At 41.0% G+C, this 25,268-nt stretch overlaps 1 protein-coding gene and 1 long non-coding RNA gene across 4 annotated transcripts in view; one reads left to right on the top strand and one right to left on the bottom strand.

The window, feature by feature from the left end:
- Window positions 1-25,268, top strand: part of LOC149225262 (potassium channel KAT3-like) — a 234,331-nt gene that overhangs the window by 18,691 nt on the left and 190,372 nt on the right. For all 3 annotated transcript variants that reach the window (XM_089377033.1, XM_089377032.1, XM_089377034.1), the window contains 2 exons: window positions 3,630-3,947; window positions 4,081-4,320. In XM_089377033.1, the coding sequence (XP_089233159.1) occupies window positions 3,630-3,947; window positions 4,081-4,320 (558 nt within the window). The remainder of the gene's footprint in view (window positions 1-3,629; window positions 3,948-4,080; window positions 4,321-25,268) is intronic.
- Window positions 4,339-25,268, bottom strand: part of LOC149225263 (uncharacterized) — a 127,371-nt gene continuing 106,441 nt past the window's right edge. Inside the window, exon 4 of the long non-coding RNA XR_016247657.1 lies at window positions 4,339-7,809. This is a non-coding gene — a long non-coding RNA (uncharacterized LOC149225263). The remainder of the gene's footprint in view (window positions 7,810-25,268) is intronic.

Here is a 25,268-nt window from a genome sequence, read left to right as displayed (position 1 = left end):
TTCATTATTCACAAAATCTGAAATCTTAGGCCTACTTACTGTTTCCAGACATGTTGCAAAAGGATCCTCGAAAGAAGGCAAATTGATCTCATAACAATGTAAAAGACTGTCACTTTGATGGGTAATCCCTTCAACTACAAATTTTCTCCCATGCATCTCAACCATATGACTGACATAAAAATGATGAAAATTTTCATAAAACTGCTGCAATGGAATATTTTCTGATAAAGAAAATATCTCCAGTTGCTTTTGAAAATCAGCATCCTTATAATCATCATTTTCAAAATCCTCGTAAATCAATAGCTACAAATCTGAACTAATAAAACTTTCCATATACAAAGCCACAGGGTCATGAAAAATACGATTTTTTTTTTGTTGATCTATAATGTTGTCAGTTTGTTCTAAAAATCCTATGACTTTGCATCAGCGCAACTTCCTCTGTTTCATCTATGATTTCAAATTTCTCTTTCAACAACTTGAATGAAGAAAAGCACAAAGGCAAAGAATCACCTTCAGCTAACTGACCACTCTCTTTATGTTCAATGTTATAACTGTGATATGTAGGTTGAGTGCTTTGATTAGACTGCTGAAAATGAGCATTTCTTAATGAAGGAAAAACAGTTGGTTGGTCATGAAAGTCATCATTATAGATAGGTAAATCAAAAACCTCTTGAATATCATTAGTAATAAAATTTGAGACAGCAGCTTGCTCTTCAACAAGATGATTATTGCTCTCTGCAAAAACATCATCATTAAGACTTTTAAGAAAATGCATGATATTATCAATCCTCTGCTCATAATGAAATGGATTATGATTCAGATCAAGTCTCTCTTGAACACACTCATTCTCTTGTTCATCTGCATTTATAACTTCATCCAGACTATGTTTTGGGAGTTTCTCACATGCATGAGGATTGTCATCTATTTCGTGAGCATCAATGAACATTTCCCGCAAGGACACAGACCTTCTAATCATGAGAAAGTAAGGAAGATATGAATGAAAGGTTGTTGCATAACGTAACATAGCAGCAGCTTGAGGAGGTTGAATATCTCTAGGCATCTTATGATAATCACTGAAAAATCTCCTATTGAACATAGAGAGAGTTTCATCCATTTGTTTCTTCTTGACACAAAACTCTGAAAAATGTTGATCCTTGGATTTCCTCTTGCCCCAAAATTTCAGAAAAAGATCACTCAGTTCCTCCCATGAATCGACTAATTCAGGCTCTAAATGTCTGAACCATTCTTTAGCATCCCCTTGTAATGATTGAGAAAATGCTCTCATGTACACATCATCATACTCAACTTCAAAAAGATCTGTGAAATGCTCAAAGGCTTGAATATGTTTTTCAGCTGTAAGATTCTCTCCATCAAACATAGGGAGGTATTTGTAATGTTTTGTAGGGAAGTCATGAAGGATATATGGTAATTTAAGAGGTCTATATCTCTCTTGAATCTTAGAAGGTATAGGATTGAGCACAGGGGGTGATATATCAGCTTTAGTATCATGAGAATTACAAAGCTGATCATGGACATCATATGGTACAAATGGAGGAATTTTCTCAGGATTAGTGACATACGAAAAAGGTACATCTCCAACTTTCAAAGAAGGATATACAACTGTAGATCTATGGTGGTCATTTGAGTCTAGTAGGGAAACAATGAATCTTTTGATATATACAAGAAATGACAAGAAATAATTGATGAAAAAGAAAACCATTTCTTGGAAAAAAATCAAGTTTTGGTACATGGTTCTTCCATATTGGCCTTTCATGTTTATGTCAAATGAGTTTGTCCTCCAGTGGAGTCACCAGTGAATTCTTTCACAGTGGAGTCGCCAGGTGAAAGATATACAACTTAATGGTGTCTGGTCGTTTTTCACCGTCAATGGTCAGGTATGGATCTTTGTTGTTCTCCCAAGGAAGATTTCACCTTTGTTCCCCAACAACGGCACCAAGATGTTATCACTCAGAAGTTATCCTTAGTTGTGGAAGGAAATCTTCAAACCATTTTTGAATTGAAAGTTGGCCCTTCAATCTGGAGAGGGATTTCTCCTTAAACTCAACTACTCAGGATCACTGACGTAGCAGCGGGTCACTAAGCTCATTAGCCAGATTTAACTTGTAGGATGAAATTAGTTTGCAAAGGAGAGAACAAGGACCATTGGGCATGGAGTCTTTGGTATAAAATATGTTAGCCACAAGTTATATGAACAATTTAACAAAGGCAAGACAGCTTATGGTTTTTTAGACAAATCATCATTTAAGTATGGTAGGAGAAAGTAGAAAATAAATACCAAAAACAGAACAGGATGAATTCTACTAATGATATTTAAGTTGAACAACACATAAGTAATTTGAAAAACTTGAATTTGAGCTTTCGGAAAGAATTTGAATTCATTTGTTTTTTCCAAACACTGACGACTTATTGATCAAAGATTTGACTTAGGAGAACGATACATGGTAGAAACAATGACAGAAAACCATTCACACATGAATCTCAAAAAATTTTCACATGTAAACTTGCTTATAGCTAATTATATTAATATCAAAGCTAAACAAAAATCTTTCTTCACCAAAAAATTCCCAGCCCTATACATTACAAAAATGATAGTCTTTATAGACTACTTACAAACTGTTCAAGATCTAAAAATAATGGATTTCAAACCTCTTCATCTATCTATAATTTGCTGCTTGAAATAATCAAGGAGTAAATAATATCTGATCCTGAAGCCGAATTTGATGAGGTGGACTTCAGCGATTGACTTGGCATTTTTATAAGAAACAAAATTTGGAAAAATAAGCCTCAAAGATACATTTGAATCTCTCAAACCATGATAGTTAGTTAGAAAACTGAAGAAGGTTTTTGTTAATTGGTTCGTTCCCTCAAATAACCTCTTTTGATTTTCAAATATTCACCTCTAGTTGTACGAAAACTCTGCTCGAAGATATTGACTAAAACTGGAAAAAAAGTTAAAAACAAAGTGACACGCTGACAGTTAATTTATCAGCGCCACCTTGTCGTGGTACCTGGTCCTTTGCTGACATGTGAATTGTCAGCGCCACTTTGTCGTGGTACCTGGTCCTTTGCTGACGTGTGAATTGTCAGCGCTTTAGACCTGATGTATATTATTTTAAATTCTCGTTGACAATCAAACTATCAGCGCTTGTATTTGATATTTTTCCACACCACGCTGACCATCCAACTGTAAGCACCCTTATTTGATATTTTTAAATTAACGCTGACAATCCAACTGTCAGAGCACCTGAATTTTTTGAATAAAAAATTTAAAACTGCTGAGCCTTATGAAGCTAGACTGAGATAACAATACGAACGGATATAAATGCGAATAGGTTCCAGGATTAAAATGAAATGTCGTATAAAACTGTAAACCAAGAAAAAGAGAAATAGAAATGGATTCCTCGCATTAATCTTGGTCTGCATGCTCTGTCTTGCTAGTTTTTCCCATTCTTCTCAATTTAGCAATATTTTGTATGCAATTATGGTAACATACTGTGTATTTGTGACTTCTTATGTATTTGTCCAGTTTTCATCAGTTCTTCAATAAGCATCGCAAATAATGCCAAAATTCCCCATAGAAACTACACTCTGAAAAATGTTTGTTGCAGGTAACCCTGTTTGCAGTACATTGTGCTGGGTGTTTATATTACCTGCTTGCAATTTGGCATCCAAATCAGAATAACACATGGATTAGTTCAAGAGCTCCTGAATTTCAACAGAAAAGCTTCTGGATCCGGTACATTTCTTGCATATATTGGTCAATTACAACCTTAAGCACTGTCGGATATGGAGATATCCACGCCATGAATACGAGAGAGATGATATTTATCATCTTTTATGTCTTCTTCAATCTCGGCTTGACTGCTTACTTGATTGGCAACATGACCAATCTTGTTGTACAAGGAACAAGTAGAACTATGCAGTTTGTAAGAATTCGTGGCTTCTCATCAATTTTTTGGAAATAGTTTTAAAAAAATAAAGCATGGAATGAAGTATTTTTGAAAATAAAGGTATTATATGGATTTAGACTTCAATTTATCCAATGTTATTTTTTGACAGAGAAACAAGATTCGAGCAGCTTCAAACTTTGGAAATAGGAATGACCTTCCACCAAAGCTTAAAGAGCAAATATTGTCATATATGTGTCTGAAATTCAGGGCAGAGGAGCTGCAGCAACAAAAGCTTATGGAAGAACTTCCCAAATCCATTAAGACTAGTATTTCAAGGTTTCTTTTCATACGGACTGTGGAGACTGTTTATCTGTTTCAAGGTGTCTCAACAGAATTTATCTTAGACTTGGTAAGATATCTTTAAGCCATTCAGGGCAAAGAACGTTTTATTTTTTTGATTAAATCTAAGAGAACTATGATGCAAGTTCTACTTTCTTTCCTCGGTGCAACATCATATCTTTATGGGTTTGAATATGGGTATTATCCAGGAAACCCTAAGACTTTTACCATTTATCCTCATCCATGTTGACCAAAGACAGTTTCTAACTACAGAACTACAACTCAGAATCAATATTGAAAAAGAAGTCTCTGAAACAAATATCCATAGAAGGAACAGTATCATATATGCTCTGTTGAGCATTCAATGTGTATTTGATATAATATGGTTCTGACATCGTAACTAGCCATTCATAGCATTGTAGAAAACTTGTTCTCTGAGATTGACCTGACATATTCGCTATTCTCATTGTAGTCTCTCAAAACTGACAGAAATATTGTTTAACCGACTCTTTTTTTTTTTATCTTGTTATATTCCAGAACAAAACAACGAGCATAGAGGGTTCTTTCCACATTTATTTGAAAAAAACCACATTAATATAGCAATCTGGTAAAATATAGCATGTTCTTTAACCAGCTCTATAGAGGTATTGCCCATTGGAATAACTTGGGTTTTTAAGACTACAAGTTTTCTGGTAACTATGGGAAGATATAGACTGTACCTCTCATTGATCTGTAGATGGATGGCCCGTTCATCTCATCAATATGGATGCTTACTGCAGAATAAATCGTAATGTTTCTGCAATTTTCAACAAACTGAGTTTAGGTTTCTTGTGCTCTATTTAGATTGGTTTCAAAGTTGGTGTGTTTGCTTGTAATGTTGAGATCATGTCCAGCAGAAAATTCAATTGCACTCTGTCCCTACAGCTCTGTGCTCAATACAACCAAGCTCAAAAAATAATCAACAACACTTTGTTATACCAGCAAAATAGCATACTATACCTTTTAAATATGCAACCTGGCCCTTTATAACTTTTTTATGCCAAGAAAAAGGCAAGGCAGGACTGATTGCTTACTGCTCATGCTGTCTCCACAGAAAAATAGTAATCACTCCAACGGCAACTAATCACTCCCACAGTCTTGTGGGTGAATTACTTCACTGTGGGATGGTAATATATGGCAGAAACAGAACTGAGAGATGGCTGTAGAAGGCATACCCTTTTCTCTACAAAGAAGATACAATACAACTAGCTGTTCTAACCATAACCCAATTCCTTCAGCAAGTTTTTTATTTGGTGCTGTTGGTAGATATCAAAGCCCATGGGTTTGTACTAGTCAAAGGGGCTGACGGCACCACTACGCAGTGCTCTCACATACATGATTAAGCCAGGAAGCATTACACGCTTAGTTGAAAACACAGATGAGTCTATGCCCAGGCATAAAACGTTGTAGTCTATGGTCTACATAGTAAAAATCACCAGTAAACAGATGAAACACTGTAGTTACTAAACAGCAAGGAAGTCCAAATGGAATGGGAATTAGGATTGCTATCATTTTTGTGATTCAGTGATCAATAGAATTGACAAACATGACAGATGCCACCAGTGAACTTAAGCAAGCATACAGAAACTGAATCACAACAATGGGTGTTGTGGGAATTAATTAATTAACCAAGAACTAAGAATGCATCCAAGGAAACCCAAAAACTGTAGCAATTACATAGAAAACCACAATCACAGGGTCAACCATAGACACGGAGATCTACCCTGGAAACTCAAATGGGAAAACCAGGATTGAATGGCTTTGCTCAACCTTGTTTTCTCATCAATCGCAGAATTGAATTGTGTTCTGGTTCTCTAAAGCACTAAGACTACAAACCCAAAAAAAATCTGAGCAACCCTTCTCTACTCTGTCAAAGTACCCATTCTCCAACACTGTGCAGAGGTTTATAGGCTGAATTAGCTTGCTGGAAGTAGCTGGAATGCCAAGCATTCCCAATTCTTCAGCATCCTAACTCCAGTGATCTTCCTCCTTTGGATTTTGCTGGCAGCGTTCTGGTTCATGATTTCTTTGTCATTTGTTTTTTCTTTGGCTATGCAGTACTTTGGAGGCGAGTGGTAGTGGATTAGATAAGCATGGGGCCCTTCATGCTGTCAACCACTTGCATGGGCTTCACCATCAATCTCCTATCCTTGAGCTTCCTCCGTAGCCAAATTTCTTAGCTGTAGAGTTTTCTTCATTCCTGAGCCATTAAAACCATTTGATTTTTATTTGGATCTAGTTTTGGATCATTGATATGTGTTACTATATGCTGGAGTAGAAAATTTAAGGGTTGTAGTCTAAGTAGCCAGGGTTTGTGGGTGCAAGTGTGACTATGGGGATGTTATTTTTAAAATCAAGTTGCATCATATATATAGTCCCAAGGTTTATCTCAATTGGTTGAACAATCTGCCAAAGGGATGTCACCAACAAGGATTTCATAGGTCATAGTTTCAAATCTGGTCAAGTCCCATGGTGTTATTGGCTGCTATTGTGACTAATGGTTGAGCTGCCCTCCATATAGATATTTCAGGGAAGGAAGGATCTTGTGAGCTTTTCTTTGAAAAATAAAATTATATGTATAGCCCAATAGGCTAGGTCAAGTGGCTAAGTGCTTTGAGCTTTGTTATCACTCAAATATGCACTTCTTGAGATAAAGTCCTAAAGCTCAAATGAGACTTTGGTATAACTATGAGGGGGCCACTGTCACCTCATCAACCCTCTTCTCCACTTTATGCCAACTCTTCTCTGGCTCAAGGGGGGCTTCCCTAAGGTAGGATTGCTGAGATTTTAGGCAATGAGTTCAAAGGTGATATAAAGAGTAAATCCAACAAAATGGTTTCTTTGAAGGAGTAAGAGAATAAAGTCAATGGAAGGACTAGAGACTAGTGCCTTTACAATGGGCATATGGTGTCAACTAAGGCTCCTCTTTTAGAAGTTACAAGTGAAACCAAAATGATAGATAGGGTTGTCCACTTGTAATATCCTAGAGTAATTACTAATTTTATTGCCCTTATGGCTCTAATATTGACTAGGGTTTCCAAATAAATTAGAGAAGATTATGTAACAGTAGCACACATTCATATATTCATACAACAGTAGATATGCATGATTAATATAAAGACTTCAACAGCACTATGATTCTCAAAACCACAATAAATTAGGGCTAATCACCTTATGAACAGTATGCTTTTCCAATCCACTTGATCCACCAGTACAGTCCCAATTCACAATATCAATAGATTTAGTAAACAACAATAATAATAATCCTACTACTTCAATCTCCTTAAACAGATTTAGCAACTAGAAAATCCACTGAACCAGATCAAAGTTGCTCAAAAATACCGTGTCAGAATGAAGAATTTTTCCTTGTGGTTCTCCAACCAGACGTGGCCCTAGCTTTGCGGCCCTACGGCTACAGCTTATGCCTTGTTGTCCTCAAATCAGACTCGTCTTCCAAGTTGCAGACAGAACTCACAGAAAGCCTTAGATAGGTGGTCTTTTGCTAGCTTGAGACAGAGAACTATTCCACATCAACACACAAAATTTTCCTTAATTAATCTGTTGCTTTTTCACGTAACTGGAGAATCTAGGTTAGGGTCTTAGAATCTCTGACACAACCAACTCAAATACCACAACAAACTACTTTGCACAGCAGAATAAACATAGCAGTAAATCAACTAATGCACAAAATAGATAACTTTTTACAATTTTTCAACAACACAACTTCATTATATTATCAATCTATAATACAATTGTCTAGGGCTCCGATACCAAGGATCATGGCCCTCGTACAATCATTGATACAATAATATAAACTACCGTTTGGTGCCAACAACTATGACAACCAATCTACCATGAACAAGATACCAAATGACCTACTAGCTGATGTAGTACATCTCACAGCTCCACTTGGTCATACCCTGAACACATCTGCTGGTCCTTTTGCTCCCAATCTATAGCAATTCCAATTTGCCTCTATCAACAAGTCTTGCTCCTTTAGGTCACTAAACACAGCTCCAATTTGCACTCTAGCTGACCATTAGTCCATCAACGAATCAACACATATGGTCTTCTTGTGAATAGTTCACAACTTCGTTTGTGAACAACTCCTAGACTCCCCATTGTTGCTCCTCAACTCTTAGGGACTTCTTCCCTCTATTGCCTTCCTGTGTTGCTCCAATGAAGACAAACTTAGGGCATGGAGGGTTGCCCTCTATCACTGCAAGATATCATTCTCTTCAGCAAACTTGGGCTCAATGTGTGAAAATTTCATCTATTGTAGCCATTGGAAATTATTCTCTTAACTGTAAATTTAATTATTCAGTTTATTTGCTACGACAAACAATGAATAAAATCACAACTGCAATTTTCACCATAAAAATTTTGCAGAAAATAAAAATGCTGGAAATTGAAAAATTCTAGCACACACACAAGAATTTTAACACCGTTATTTTTGGACAATTGTCCCCAGAAAAACCCAATGCGGGAAAACTGGTGCAACAGATGAGGGTTTTATTATTATTCTTCAGTAGCAAATCTGAGTACAATAATTTGGATGCCAAACTGGAAATCCAATCTAAGAGAATCACTGGCAAAATTATTGTGAGGATTTTTCCTCACCCCACAACTGATTTCAACTCCTAAAACTGGGCCCTCAGCAATTCGCAGTTCCTTCTGCATCAGCCTCTGCGCAGTGCTTGCACAAACCTTGATGTTGTTGCCTCCGAAAACTCCTGAAATCTATAGCTCTGCTTCTCTCTGGCTCTGGAACTGATTCATTGGTCCTCCTGATCACAATCCTGGCCACCAACTACTAAATCGACTGCTCCTCCAACTAGATCGAACTGCTCTGCTACTGTTGCCTACGCAGTCCTTCTGGGAAAACTCGCACTCCCTCAATCTGACTCTTCTGGCACTGGAAACCTCCACCAGAATACTGGCTCACTCCTCTACCACCTGCTACTCGATCTCTGGCTGAAATCCTCCTGCCAAATCACTCCGTTACTAGAAAATCGATCTGCCTAGATCATTGTGTGTTTGCACTAGTGTATTTTCCATCTACCCATAGACCTCTTCTTATAATCTCCAATTGGGACTCCAACGACCAAAATTAAAACATAATTGATGGTTGAGATCATTTTTGGATCAATCCGTGTGAGTTTCTAGATTATTCACACCTTATCTCAAGTGATACTAATAAATTAACCACTTTCCCTAAGTTTAGACTTAGGAAATATTTAAAAATAGGCTAATAATCTAATTGAGACGCTTCTAGGTGAAATTTCCAGAAATGATTTCTAGGTTATGGAGAACTCCTGTGTTTTAAACTCTCCACAAAGTTACGAGACTAGAACACCTTTGGTGTTACAAAAAAACTAACTCTCTCTTAGCAAAGAAGGTGTTCTAGTGTTGCATGGCTGCTACAACACCTTGTCTCTGTCTCACCCTCTATCACGCTACTAATGTCTGGCCACTACGACTGCCTGCCACTGCCCACCAACCACTCCGCAATTTTTATGTTGCATCTATGCTGCTGCTGACACTGCTATATTGTTGCCAACTCTGCATCTGCACTGCAACTCCCTCTCATCTGTTGCTGCTGCAATTGCAACAATTGCAACTAAGAAGCATCCAAAATAATTTGTCCTTGCTACTAAAATGGGTTCTCCACCATACCCATTTTTTCTCTGAAATAGACGAACTTAGCTCTTCTTAGGGCTTTCATGAGTATATCTACAACTTGCTCATCTATGGGAACATACCGCTCCATGCTGCACACAATCTCTGATGAAATGACACCGAATATCTATGTGTTTCGACCTGTCATGAAACACTGGATTCTTAGAGAGCTTGATGCAACTCTGATTATCGCAGTAGACATTGGTTACCTCCATCCTCTGCCTGAATAAGCTTACCAACAACTTCCAAAGCCATATAGCTTTGCACGTAGCTGTGCTTGTTGCCATATACTCTGCTTCTGCAGAGCTCAGTGCTACTGACCTCTACTTCCTACTACACCAAGAAGCCATTCCTAATCCAACGTTGAAGCAGTACATAGAGGTACTTTTCCTATCCACTGAACTGCCTGCCCAATTTGCAATCGTGAACCCACACAGTCTGACGTCATCCCCTCGGGTATATCTCAAACCATACTCGATTGTGCCATGCACATACCTCAAAATGTGCTTCACTGCTATCCAATGTACCCTCTTTGGTTCCACCATGCACTGACTAAGGGTATTGACCACGAAGCAGATATCTGACCTAGTGTTGACCAGATACATGAGAGAACCGATGAGTTGTCTATACAAGGTGGGGTCAACATCCTTGTCATCGTATGCATCTATTTTCTTCCATTTGGTGATCATGGGCGTAGACATGGGTCTACAATTCTGCATTGAGAATCTCTTCAGAATATCTGTAGCATATCTTCCTTTCCCAAGGAAGATCTCCCCGTCCTTCTACCACAATTCCAATCCTAGGAAATAGTGCATCAACTCCAAATTCTTCATATCAAACTATGCTACTAGGTTCCTCTTGCAATCCTCTATGAGCCCTGAGGACCCTGTCAGGAAGAGATCATCCACATTCAATACTAGGATCAGTGACTCACCCTCTACCACCAAATAGTAAAGGTTGGGATATGTGTCACTCTTGAAGAATTCCATCTGCTGCAAGTAGCTATCAATCCGACCTGCCATGCCCTGGGAGCCTGCTTGAGCCCATATAGAGCTTTCTTCAGTCTACACACATGAGTGTGCTTCTCATGAATCTCGAAGCCCTCTGGTTGTTCTATGTACACCTCTTCTTCTATCACCTCATTCAAGAATGTTGTCTTGACGTCCATTTGGTGAATCTGCCATCCCATCTGAGCTACTAGGGATATAACTGACCGAATAAAAGTGTCTCTAGCAACTGGGGCGAAGGTCTCCTCATAATCTATTCCTTCTTTCTGTGCATACCCTTTTGCCACGAACCTAGCCTTGTACTTCTCCATGCTGTCATCTGCGGCATACTTGATCTTGTAGATCCATCGAGAACCTACAACTGACCTGTCCTCAGGTAGACACTACCTCCCAAACATCATTCATCATGATAGAGTTGTATTCCTCTACCATGGCATCTACCCACACATGATGTTGTGCGGCCTCCTGAAAGATGGAGGTTCTGCAACCTGAGCCACCAATGCTTAACATCTATCAAGTTGTGTGCGCTCTCTCTTCTTCGTTCTAGGAGCTACAATGAACTTCTCTGCTAGTTCGACCACTAGTGGTGGGAGGTTCAACCAACTCCTCATCTTGCCTCTGTTGCCTCGTCTCCTGAGATCTCACTAGATCCCCTGCACTTGAGGAAATGCTAGTACTGGTCACTGTATTGGATCCCTGTGACTATCCTAATGGTGGTCCCACTGGCTGCCCCTGTGCCTACCCCTATTGTTGGACCAATGGAGCTTCAACTGACTGGTTTTGATCACCTGCAGGCATCTCATGAAATCTCTATCTTCCATGAACTTTATGTCCTGTCTCACTAGAATCTTCCTAATGCTAGAAATGTAGATCCTATATGCCTTGGAGGTTTCGCCATACCCAATGAGAAACCGCTTCTCTGCAGTCTAATCCAATTTGGTGCGCTTCTCATTTGGCACATGGCAATAAATAATGTTGCCAAAGATCCTGAAGTGACTAACTTTTTCCTTCTTCCCTGTGAAGATCCTTTCTGGCATTTTCTTTCTCAATGCTCAATGAGGAGTCCTATTCTGAATATACATTGTTGTGTTACATGTCTCTGCCCATAAACCTGAGCAGATCCTGGTCATATAACATTGCTTTTGTAGCCCCAATTATAGTTCTGTTTTTCCACTCCGCTATCCCATTCTCCTATGGATTGTAAGGAGTTGTCCAGTCTCTTCTAATGCCTTCCTTCGCACAAAAATTTGTGAAGTCTTTATCAAAATACTCTCCACCATTATCTAAACGAAGCACCTGGATCCTCTTCCATGTCACATTCTCTACGAGAGCCTTAAACTCCCTGAAACGATCGCATACCACATCCTCGGTCTTCAAGAAGCAGATCCAGGTTTTCCTGGAATGGTCATCAATAAAGGTGACAAAGTATTCAACCCCACTGAGACCTCTAGTGGACATCGGGCCACAAATATCTGAATGTATGAGTCCTAACACGTCATCTGCTCTCCTGTCACTTCTAGAGAATGTTGCAGCATATCTCCCAAGCATGCATCCTCTGCACACATCATCATGTTTCGTGCCAAGTTATGGAATCCCTGTTATTGTCTCCCTGAGCATCTTGAGTGCTCCATGGTGTAGATGTCCCATTCTCCTATGGCATAGTTGATTCAGCTCCTTCCCACTACTATTGTTACTACTAATTAGTGCCATTGGAGATTCGAGTTGTAACATGTACAACTTGTTGCATCGAACTCCAATGTGACTCACCCTTTTCCAACTCGAGTGTTTGACAAACACCTTTCCTACGAAGTGTATATCATATCCCTTATCTTGTAACTGGGATACTGAAATCAGGTTCATACCCAATCCTAGCACATGCAGTACATTTGTAGCACTGGTATTTGCTCCTGACTCCCTCTAAAAATCGATGGTACCTCTCCCCACTGGAGTACATTTCGTTATGTTTCCCATAATAATCTGGAAGTCCATCTGCTCCTCCTTGTAGCTAGAGAAATATTCTCTAACTCCTGTCATGTGAGCTGATGCTCCATTGTCTATATACCAAACACCCTGTGAAGTTGAGCTTGATAGGTAAGCAAATTCATCTTCTAACCTAGAGGACAAATCTAAAGCCCCTAAATGTCAATTTTGTCCATTGTCATACTGAATAATTTACTGAAAACAAATCTTTGTGCTATTCCTCTTCCACCTGAAATTGATTTTTCTCTAGCAACTGCTGCAAAACTCTCTGTGCCTAGACAAAAACTGCTCAGCTAAAAATATCGATCTACTTGGAACTACTATTGTGCTCTGCAAATTTTTCCTGCCAGCTACACTGGAAAAATTGAATCCTCTGCCCAGAAATTAAATCAGCTAAGCCAACCCCTACACAAATATGGAAATCGTACTGCCAAACTCCCTCTGAATCTGGACAATTTCTGCCTTTCACTTCTGAGCTTCCTGTCTGATCAAAATTTCTCCGATACCATGTGAAATTTTCATCTATGGCAGCAACTAGAAATTATTCTCCTGACTGTAAATTTAATTATTCAGTTTATTTGCTACGACAAACAATGAATAAAATCACAACTGCAATTTTCACCATAAAAATTTTGCAGAAAATAAAAATGCTGGAAACTGAGAAATTCTAGCACACAAGAATTTTAACACCGTTATTTTTGGACAATTGTCCCCAGAAAAACCTAATGCTGGAAAACTGGTGTAGCAGATAAGGGTATTATGCTTCAGTAACAAATCTGAGTACAATAATTTGGATGCCAAACTGGTAATCCACAATCTAAGAGAATCACTGGCAAAATTATTGTGAGGATTTTTCCTCACCCCACAGTTGAATTCAACTCACGAAACTAGCCCCTTATCAATTCGCAGTTCCTTCTACGTCAACCTCTACGCAGTGCTTACACAGGCCTTGTTGTTGTTGCCTCTATAAACTCCTGAAATATGTAGCTTTGCTTTTCTCTGGATTTGGAACGGATTCACTGGTCCTCATGATTAAAATCACGGGCACCAGCTACTAAATCCATTGTTCCTCTAGCTAGATCGAACTGCTCTACTATTGTCGTTTGCGCAGTCCTTCTAGGAAAACTCGCATTCCCTCAATCTAACTCTTCTAGCAGTGGAAACCTCCACCAGAACATTGCCTCACTCCTCTACCACCTGCTACTCAATCTCTGGCTCGAATCCTCCTGCCGAATCACTCCGCTACTTGAAAATCGATCTGCCTGGATCATTGATTGTCTACTTTGGTGTATTTTCCATCTACCCATTGACCTCTTTTTATAATATCCAGTTGCGACTCCAACGGCCAAGATTAAAACATAATTGATGGCTGAGATCATTTCTGGATAGATCTGTGTGAGTTTCTAGATGATTCACAGTGCACACCTTATCTCAATTAATATTGATTAATTAACCACTTTTCCTACGTTTAGACTTAGGACATATTTAAAAGTAGGCTAATAATCTAATTGAGACACTTCTAGGTGGAATTTCCATATATGATTTCTGGGTTATGGAGAACTCTTGTGTTTTAGCCTCTCTACAAATTTTTCAGACTAGAACACCTTTGGTGCTACAAAAAAACTAACACAATGACCATTCCACTTGGCTGCCTTCTTTTGTCCTTCAAAGAATCAACCCTTGACCTCCAAACCTCTGACACTTATAGCAGACCAAATGTCCTCCTCAAATATGCACTTAGGGCACAATTGGACACCTACTTGTTGCCCTCGAAATAGCCACAAGATTCCCAAACAATATTGTCCTAAACTAGGACCTCATCCACAAGCAAACAAATCAACTTGAAGACATCAAACAACATACCTTTTTACACTTTTTTGGGTTTGCACAACTTCTACAGGTTCTCATCCTGGTTAGGGAATCTATCAGACAACTTCAGCCCTATCTTCCTACTCCCAAAACCCCCCTCAAGTTGCGGTCCTCCTCTACCTACAATCTCCTCTCATGCGCTGGCTTCTAGGGATGATTCTAGCCCGTTGTTAGGCCTTTCGACCTATTCAAACTTGAAGTTCAGAGCATGGTCCTCTTGCCAAAATCACATAATTATGTGACCTGATTATAAAGGTTTGTCCACACAAAACTGCCCATAATATCTTTCCTTGTCTTGGCCAGCACTCCTACCAAACTCAGCTCCTAACTGTCACAAAAATCACCCCAAAACAAGAGTCTTTTCCTCCTTCGCTAAGCTCCAATGGTCTACAACCAATTCAAAGATGTCTTCCTTATGAGTCCTTGCACTTGGATGGTGCTAATGAGCCTCCATGTCTCTCCTTTTCTCTATGGGTGTAACTAACAACCCTTGAAAGGGCACCTCTAGGTCTAGGCCGACTTGATACTTTTTCGACAAACCCATTATTTGACACATAAAAATTCATATGTCAACTTAGGCAAGGGCTCTCTTGGTGCTTGAAGCAACCCCTTGCTCCTCTAAGGATGCGCTATCATCTCCAAGTGCCAATTCATCAAATATCTCCTTGGTTTCACACCCACAAGCTTGGGTGCAAAGCCCACATCTTGGGTAATTAGAAAAGTGACTTTGTGGTGAAAATTCCTCCACAACCATGTCACCCTAGGGTTTGGAGTACCTCCCAAGCTACAAATCTCAACACTCCCTCTTAGCGAGGGAGGTACCTCCAAGACTAGCAAGTAAACTTGTCATCATTGTCACTGTTGGCGACATTAGCCTAACTCCTGGCGCTCACAACTCTAGCATACCTTGAAGCATGAACTACACCCTTCTCAAAAGTGTCACTGCCACTGGAAGCCTCTTGCTTCTTTTTCTCTTGAAATGATTTCAATCCATTCCACGATTCCTTCTTGCCAGTTGTAGAATCACCCTTGCTCCCCACTGACCACACACTCTTCTTAGGCTGCACATTCTCCCTTTGAACCTGCAAACCTCTACTTGAACTCGCCCCCCTCTGAACCTCTAGAACCCGGACCTTCCCTTGCTTTTGCTTCTCATGATCTATAAGCTTGCCCGTTAGCCTGTATAGACCATGCTCTCTAACTCCAATGACCACTCCACCAGAGCTAGAGCCTTTGGGCCTGAGCTTCGCTTTCCCATCCTGGAAAATCACGTCAAACCACTTTTGCTCGATCATTCAGACAAACAATGCATTATATCTTAGCTCTGGTACATACAGTACATCCTGAACTTGCATCAACTAACCTGAATCCATTCTGAATGGCACGACTGACTCCATTCTGAATGGCACGACACCTGATCCTCTGATCTCCTTCTGACTCTTGTCTCCCACCATCATGTGCAACTTCCAGTCCCACTCAACTAGAGTCTCAAATACATCCTGTGAACCTGTCATATGCTTCGATGCACCACTGTCCACATACCAGGTAGCCTCATCGATGGCACCCTCTAAGAAATGAAAGATCAAAGCAAAATCCTCACTCTTCAATCTCCTAGAGAGGTCATCTATCTTGGTATAAGTGGCAACACCTGCAACCACCTTCCCCTTCTTCTTCTCATCATCTCCCTGCTTCTTTTTCAGACACTTCGTTGAATAATGACCATACTCACCACAATTGAAACACTTCAACTTACTCAAGTCCTTCTTTTGCTTTCCCTTCATCCTTGCTGCAAGAGCCACATCATCATCAAAAGCCTTCTTCTTCGGATGAAGATCCTCGTCTCACAATTCTTCTTGAATGAAGTCATCCCACATCCTATTCCAGTCTGGTAGCTTCTCTCTGGCAACAATCCCTTTGATGAATGGCTTCCATTCTGGAGTAAACCCCTTCAAAGCAATCCTCACCATCTTAGAATCTGTAATAGTCACTTTGATGGCGGCAAGCTCATCTCAAACTTGAGACAGTCTTTTCAGATATGAAGTCCCTCCTTCACCCTTTTTATCTTCGTGGCCTTCAACTTATCCTGCAATACCAACTTTAGGTTCTCGTTCTTATTCTAGAACAAATATTGAAGAGCTTTCCACATCTCATGGGCAGTGTTCTTCCCAGACAGATGAGGTATCAAAGGATCCTTGACACCATCTAGGATGATCAACTTGGCCCTTGTATCCATCTCTTCGTACACTTCCAGCTCCTTAGGGTCAGTCGGCTTCTTGATCTCTTTCTCAACAAAGTCCCAGATCTTGTTCACCATCAGAACCAACTTGATCCTTTCCTTCCATGGACTATAGTTGGACAACCCTTCCAACCTGTCCTCATATCGCAAACCATCCAACATATTCGACATTTTTATTAGTCCTTCAACAACAATGTGACAAACTCCCTCTTCAGTTGTACTCGTTTTGCACACTCTGATTCACTAGCCCTTCAAAGTAGCTCTAATACCATGTTGTTTTTCCACGACACTAGAGAATCTAGGTTAGGGTCTTAGAATCTCTGACACAACCAACTCAAATTCCACAACAAACTACTTTGCACAATGGAATAAATACAACAATAAATCAACTAGTGCACAAAATAGACAACATTTTGCAATTTTTCAACAACCCAACTTCGTTATATTATCAATCTATAATACAATTGTCTAGGGCACCCATATCAGGGATCATGACCCTCATACAATCACTGATAGAAGAATATAACCTACGATTTGGTGTTAACAACTATGACAACCAATCTACCCTGAACAAGATACCAATTGACCTACTAGTTGATGTAGTGCACCTCACAGCTCCACTTGGTCGTACCCTGAACACATTTGCTAGTTCTTTTGCTCCCAATCTGTAGCAAGACCAATATGCCACTATCAATGAGTCCTGCTCCTTTAGGTCAATGAACACGTCTCCAATTTGCCCTCTAACTAATCATTAGTCCATCAACAAATCAACACATAGGGTCTTCTTGTGAGTTGTTCACAACTCCGTTTGTGAACAACTCCCAGGCTACCCACTGTTGCTCCTAAAAACTTAGGGACTTCTTCCCTCTATTGCCTTCCTGTGCAGACAAACTTAGGGCATGGAGGGCTTCCCTCTATCACTGCAAGATGTATTTCTCTTAAGCAAACTTGGGCTCAATGACTGGTCCACTTGAATGCCTTATTTTGCCCTTCAAAGAGTCAACCCTTGACCTCCAAACTTCTGCCACTTCTAGCAGACCTAATTTCCTTCTCATATCTTCACTTAGGGCACACAAGGACACCTACTTGCTTCCTTCCAAACAGCCACAAGATGCCCAAACAATATTGTCCTAAACTAGGACCTCATCTACTACAAACAAATCAACTTGAAGACATCAAACAACATACATTTTTACACTTTTTTGGGTTTGTGAAACTGTTGTAGGTTCTCGGCCTTAGGGCAACCATCAGTCCACTTCAACCCTATCTTCCTACTCCCAAAAACCCTCCTCAAGTTGTGGTTCTCCTCTACCTACAACCTCCTCTCATGTGCTAGCTTTGAGAGTTGATTCTAGCCCACTGTTAGGCCTTTCAGCCCTCTTCAAACCTGAAGTTCAGAGCTCAGCCCTCTTGCCCAAAATCACAGAAGTATGTCTCTTGATTACAAAGGTCTGTCCACACAAAACTGCCCAGAATATCTTTCCTTGTCTCGACCAACACTTCTACCAAACTTGGCTCCTAGTTGTCACAAAAATCACCCCAAAGCAAGTGTCTTTGCCTCCTTTGTTGAGCTCCCATGGTCTGCAGCCACTTCAGAGATGTCTTCCTTATGATTCGTTACACTTGGATGGTGCTAATTAGCGTCCACGTCTCTCCTTTTTATATGTTTCTATGGGTGTAACGAACAAGCCTTGAAAGGGCACCTCTAGGTCTAGGCCAACTTGATTCTTTTGCCACAAACCCATTCTTCGACACATAAAAATTCATATCTCAACTTAGACAAAATCCCTCTTGGTGCTTGAAGTAGCCCCTAGCTCATCTAAGGTTGCTTTATCATCTTCAAGTGCCAAGCCATCAAATCTCTCCTTGGTTTCACAACCACAAGTTTGGGTGTTGTTGTCGCCTAAGATGCACACCTAGATTCATGTGGGAAATCTCCCCAATCCCACTAGGTGTGGTCTTTAAGGTGCGACGTTCAAAGCAGGCACTATCACCTATTCCCAACTCTCTTCGTTTAAGCTCTCTCCTAATTAAGCTAAGGGGTTGGTCCCTAGAGATAATGTTGATTTGGGGTAGCATCGGATGTACTCTAGCCACGAAATTTGGTGGAGAGGTTGGGGCACATGAGATCTCCAATACCCAAAAAGGGTTTGGGCAGATTCTAAACAGTTCAGGAGATATTAAAATAATTAATATTTTTAATGGAGTCCCTAAGATGAAACTGTGTTAGAATATTAATGGGAATTAATATAAAACTGTGTTAGAATGGTCCAAAAGACATGGATCAAGCTAGATCTAATCTTAGCCGTTGATTAGGGACTTAATCTCGGTTGTTGATATGTCAACAGGAAAAGTATAAGAGGAGGCTTGAGGGTCACTTGGAGAACGCACAAGAGTGATCAGTCATTCTATTCTCTAGAGCGGGGTTTCCTAAGAGAGATAGAATTAGTGATCAAGAGTTGCAGTTGAGGGGCATTGAGTACAGAGATACAAAGAGGCAGAGATAGTGTCAGGAGAGCGGCGCAGTAGCTGGGGAGAGTGATGCAGAGCTAGCCAGGGCCACGCAGAGCTAGCCGGGAGCTACGCAGAGCCTCAGAGAGGCCAGCGTTGCTGACACAGAGGGCTGACGCAGGGCCTCATAAGGCTGACGCAGACCCATCCGGGGTGACGCAGGGCCAGCACTGGGCAGAGTGGGGTTGACGCAATCCAGAGAGGCTGACAATGGGGTTTCTGGGGCAAATTGGTGTTGAGGAGCTGCCGGAAGGATTATCTGATGTTTCAACCAGGAGATTTGTCAGAAACTGAGAGGTGTTACTGCAAAGGAAATTCTCTATTGGGTAGGCCAGTTTCAGCACCCAGATTGTACTCTAATATTGCTTAATAAGAAAACCCTCAGATAGCTGCACCGATTTTCCCACATTGGGTTTTTCCGGGGACATTGGTCCAAAAAAATAATGGTGTCATATGGTGTGATTGTTTCTGTTTCCTTTAGTTGTTGATATATAATATGTTGAGCATGCACTAGTGTTTATTTTTAGTATTTACATTGTAAATAACTTGTTAAGTAAAATAACAAGTAGGTAGGAATAAATCAGATAAAGTGCATGGAGGGTTTCTAACTAAGTAGACTTAGAAACTTCAACATGGTATCAGAGCGTGATTGCAGATCACAAGAGGACTAAGGACATCAGCCGAGCGGAGCAATAGCAGCAGAAAACAGTTGTCCCGAGGTGACAGAAGTTGTTTCTAGCAGAGCAGCAACAAGGAAGGGTGACGCAGTGCCTGCGTCATCAAGGGTGAGCTGGGAAGAGGCAGCGCAGAGGCTAAGGAAGGCAAAGGGAGCCTCACGCAGAAGTTGGGAGGGCTGACACAGTTGGCTGAGGAGGTCGGGTTGCTGGTGTCGGGATTGCACAGAGCCTAGGAGCTCTCACCTTCAGGTTGTTGGGGTTTAGAAGGTTGTGGGAATATTGCAGAGTGGAGCTGGTGAGGTACTGTAGTCAGAACAGTACCTGACAGAGCAAGGCCAAGAGGAGGGAGTTGCTGCCGAGGGTTTCTAGCCGAGGAACCTGGATCAATGGTGCAATTGCACAAGACGATCAGAGTAGGGGGCATCTTGACAGCGGCAGAAGGATTTCCAAGAGGGAAATCGGGACTCAGAGGGAGTCCAGAAGAGAACTTCCAGACGGGAAGTAGAGACTCGGAGGAGTCGAACAGAGAACTTCCAGGAGGGAAGTAGAAGAGCATCATGGCACTACACAGAGTAAGAGACCAGGATAGATTGAACGAAGCGTCGAACTTTGCAGTTTGGAAGGCCAGAATCTTATCCGTACTTGACAGAAATCGTGTCAAGAACTTCGCCTTGAAGGTAATAGCTATCCCAGTCAACCCCAATGATAACGACAAGTAAGAGGAGGCAATGGTGAGGGCCAAGAGCATCATCCTTCACAGGGTCAAGAATCATGTAGTACCACATATTGCCAAGGAGGAAATGACATATGAGATGTGGGAGGCTCTCAAGAAATTGTACCAGCATACTTCTGTGCAGAGAAGAATGCAACTTGAGAATCAGTTGAGGTCGTATCAGATGAAGAAGGGAGAACTGATTAACACCTTCCTCAGAGGACTGAATGAGATCCGAGATCAATTGACTACTATAGAAGCCACGCCGGATCAGGAGTTGATCGTGAGGATAGCCCTGAATGTTGTCTGAAGACTGGGAGGTATTTTTCCAAAGTATACTGGGCAGAGGGACTCTCCCACCTTGGGACGAGATGTGGGCGGCTCTTCGCCAGGAAGAGATCAGACCACAGTCGAAGACAAGTAGCAGCAGCAAGAGGATCAAAGTCAAACAGGAGGAGGAAGATGTTGCCCTAACATCTGAGGGAAAGCAAGAAAAGCGGAAGAAGAAGGATCTCTCCAAGATCAAGTGCTTCCACTGTGGGGAGTTGGGTCATTATGCGACCCAGTGTCCAAGGAAGAAGAGTAAGGGAGAGTCTTTCGAGACTAAGGCAGCATCAGCACGGGCAAAGAAGGAAATTTTGACAGACGATGATTGTGCCATGAGTGCACACGCACCACTTGAGCGAAAGTGGGGAGACATCGAGTTGTAGTCAAGCGGACTACAGGTGATGAGGGGCAGGATCCTCAAGGTACCCAGCCTCTTGGATTAGACCTTGCTACAGGAGCTCCGAAGAGGAGTAGCAAGACTAGCTGAGTCAAGTAGAGATGGATGCGGATGGAGAGGCAGAGAGACAGCGAGGCTAGCAGGCTGTAGCAGTGTGAGAGGCACAGTCACCAATGCAGGATGGAATAGAGAGGTGTGCAATGGTGCGAGATGCAGGGAGTTGTTGCAGCAGCGCAGAGGTCAGAGAGGGAGCACTTGTCAACAGCAGAGGGAGCTCCAGCATCAGTGGATGTCTCTAGCCCAACAGGGAGGTCAGATTGGGAGATCAATTACTTACTTCTCAGTCACTGAGTTGCAGTGCAGCAGTGGGCAGCACGATGCAGCATGATGAGAGGAGGTGCAGTGCAGATGCAGTGCTCGAAGAAAGGACCAGCAACAACACGGATGCAGAGGGAGCTGTCATACAGATGCAGCAGTGGTAGTGGCAGAACCATGGGCAGCGGTACAGGATGCAACAGTGCAGAGGATGTTGGGTAGGAAGCCCTAGCATCAATACAGGTACTGATGCCGGATGATCAGAGTAATACTCAGTGAGGAGTATTGCTAGAGCACAGTCCTCGCTAAGAGGGAGTGTTGATTTGGAATAGCATCGGATGTGCTCTAGCTACGAAATTAGGTGGAGAGGTTGGGGCACATGAGATCTCCAATACCCAGAAAGGGTTTGGGCAGATTCTAAACAGTTCAAGAGATATTAAAATAATTAATATTTTTAATGGAGTCCCTAAGTCTAAACTTAGGGAAAATAAAATATTAATGGGAATTAATATGAAACTGTGTTAGAATGGTCCAAAAGACATGGATCAAGCCAGATCTAATCTTAGTCGTTGATTAGGGACTTAATCTCGGTCGTTGATATGTCAACAGGAAAAGTATAAGAGGAGGCTTGAGGGTCACTTGGAGAACACACGAGAGTGATTAGTCATTCTATTCTCTAGAGCGGGGTTTGCTAAGAGAGATAGAATTAGTGATCGGGAGTTGCAACTGAGGGGAATTGGGTACAAAGAGACAGAGAGGCAGAGATAGTGCCGGGAGAGCGGCGCAGTAGCCGGGGAGGGTGATGCAGAGCCAGACAGGGCTCACGCAGGGCCACACAGAGGCAGCCGGGAGCTACGCAGAGCCTCAGAGAGGCTAGCATTGCTGACGCAGGGCCTCCTAAGGCTGACGCAGACCCATCCAGGGTGACGCAGGGCCAATGCTAGGCAGAGTGGTGCTGACGCAGTCTAGAGAGAGGCTGACGCTGGGGTTTCTAGGGCATATTGGTGCTGAGGAGCTGTCGGAAGGATTATTCGGGGTTGTAGCTAGGAGATTTGTCAGAAACTGAGAGGTATTACTGCCAAAGAAATTCTCTGTGGGGTAGGCCAATTTCGGCACCCAGATTGTACTCTGATATTGCTTAATAAGAAAACCTTGAGATAGCTGCACCGGATTTCCCACATTGGATTTTTCCGGGGACATTGGTCCAAAAAATAATGGTGTCATATGGTGTGATTGTTTCTTTCAAATCGACGATATTATCGGCCGATTAAATCGCAAAAAAAAAATGGGCGATTTTTACGAAAAAATCGCAATTTTTTGGGAAACCCTGTCACCAGTAGAGGACGTGGTCTACCTCCTGTAGCTCCTAGTTCTTCAGCTTCTAGAGCACAGCAGAGTCTACTGCCAACTCCACCAACATCTACATCTAGAGGGGCAAAGGAAATCATTAGCATTAGACTTTAGTTATTTGGTTCATTTCATTGTATATGAGATTATGACTCATGATATGAGATACATTATTATATTTTTTGTTGATATTTTAAAGCTGAGTTGGGAGTCATGAGTCAGGACTTACTATTCAGGACACGATTCACTGTTATGTGTGATGTGGCACTAGAAATGATATTAAACATCTTATATATTAGTTCTTTTATCATATTTATGTGTCAATATATTTATTTTATGTTGTAGATGCTTTAGATATTAAAAAAATTGAAAAAATGAATATTTTGTATGTTACGATCTTTTCCCGATTTTTACGTTTTTTCCGATTTTTTCCCCGTGCCGATTTAAGCCCGATAACGATTAGTGCAACATTGGTTTCTGTTTCCTTTAGTTGTTGATCTGTAATATGTTGAGCATGCACTAGTGTTTATTTTCAGTATTTACATTGTAAATAACTTGTTAAGTAAAATAACAAGTAGGTAGGAATAAATCAAATAAAGTGCATGGAGGGTTTCTAACTAAGTAGAGTTAGAAACTTAAACAAATAACACTAAAAGGAAAACTTTTTAAGGATAACAAGGTCTAGGAGATAAGAGGTGAGACAATCATCATTCAATATAACTTGAATATAAAGGTTAATTAGCAAGTATGAATGTTTATGAGCATATAAACATTAACATAACAAATTTTAATGAAATCAACAAGATATCATGCAAGACAAATGTATGAGACCAATGCCTTGTAAATATATAACTTGCAAGATATATATGCACAATAAGAAAATCACAATGCTTGCTAATGAAGTATGGTTTCCAAGTCACAAGAATGAGAAACTACAAAACAAGTGTTAGTGAAAGAAGATTATATACAACTCAAAGATATGAGCAACAAGATTTGCAAGAAAAGAAAGCTCGTACTTTAAAAGAGATACTCAAGATAAAAAAATGAAGTGGGGCAAGTACAAGAAATTGTGATGAAAGCTTGCAAGTAAATTATAAGCTCATGATCCAAATTGTATAATAACCAATGCAAAAAATGAGAAACTGTTATGTGTGTGAATCAAGTGGTCTTCGTAAATTTTAATCAAATGTCTAATCTACAGTGAGGTTTCCCTTCAATTCCTCAAAACTTGGTAAGGCCTGAAGTGAATTGCAAGAAGGCTAGGGTGAAGAGGCACTTGTCCTTCATTAATGATACCCACCTAGACTTTAAGACAACCCACGTGCCTTCGTTCCTACAAGGCCTCGGCCACAAGAGAACTTCGAGGTCATGTGTTTTAACTTTTGCTCCCTATTACCCACCACTTTGTGGGTGATACTCCTAGGAGATAATTTTTCTCCAAGATGGTCCTCCACCGACAACTAGCAGCTCCTTGCAAACATTAGATAGCTCGATGTGTCATTTTCTCCGCCACTTGAGCCAACCTTCTAGTCCCTCGCCCATCTGTTTTGATCGCATGTTTGAAGGTGGGCCTCCTGACCCCAAAGGTATGACTTTTCATTGGTTTAGTTGAGTAATTTTGTTTACTTATCATGGACACTTTTGGGCATGGATTGGTGGGGGTATTCGGCGGAAAGAGTGGGCTAGGTTTGTACTCTTGTCTCCTTTGTCTGATTCGGTAGTTAGCCTTGTATCCTAGTCCCGTGGGATCTCCTTTACTGGCCATTAGCTTTAGGGATAGCACTACATGGGAAATCTCAATTTTGGTTGCGTGGTCCTGCTTCCCGACACCATATACATCACTCCCCTCCTCTCATTTTAACCCCATTCATCACTTTTTCCATCTGGGTCCACATTTTTCCATTAGGTCTACATAGGGTTAT

Source organism: Pinus tabuliformis, chromosome J (assembly GCF_031772625.1).
Source record: "Pinus tabuliformis cultivar Carrire ecotype Pingquan chromosome J, CPIR1, whole genome shotgun sequence".
NCBI lineage: Eukaryota > Viridiplantae > Streptophyta > Pinopsida > Pinales > Pinaceae > Pinus > Pinus tabuliformis.
This window is presented reverse-complemented; position numbering and strand designations above follow the sequence as displayed.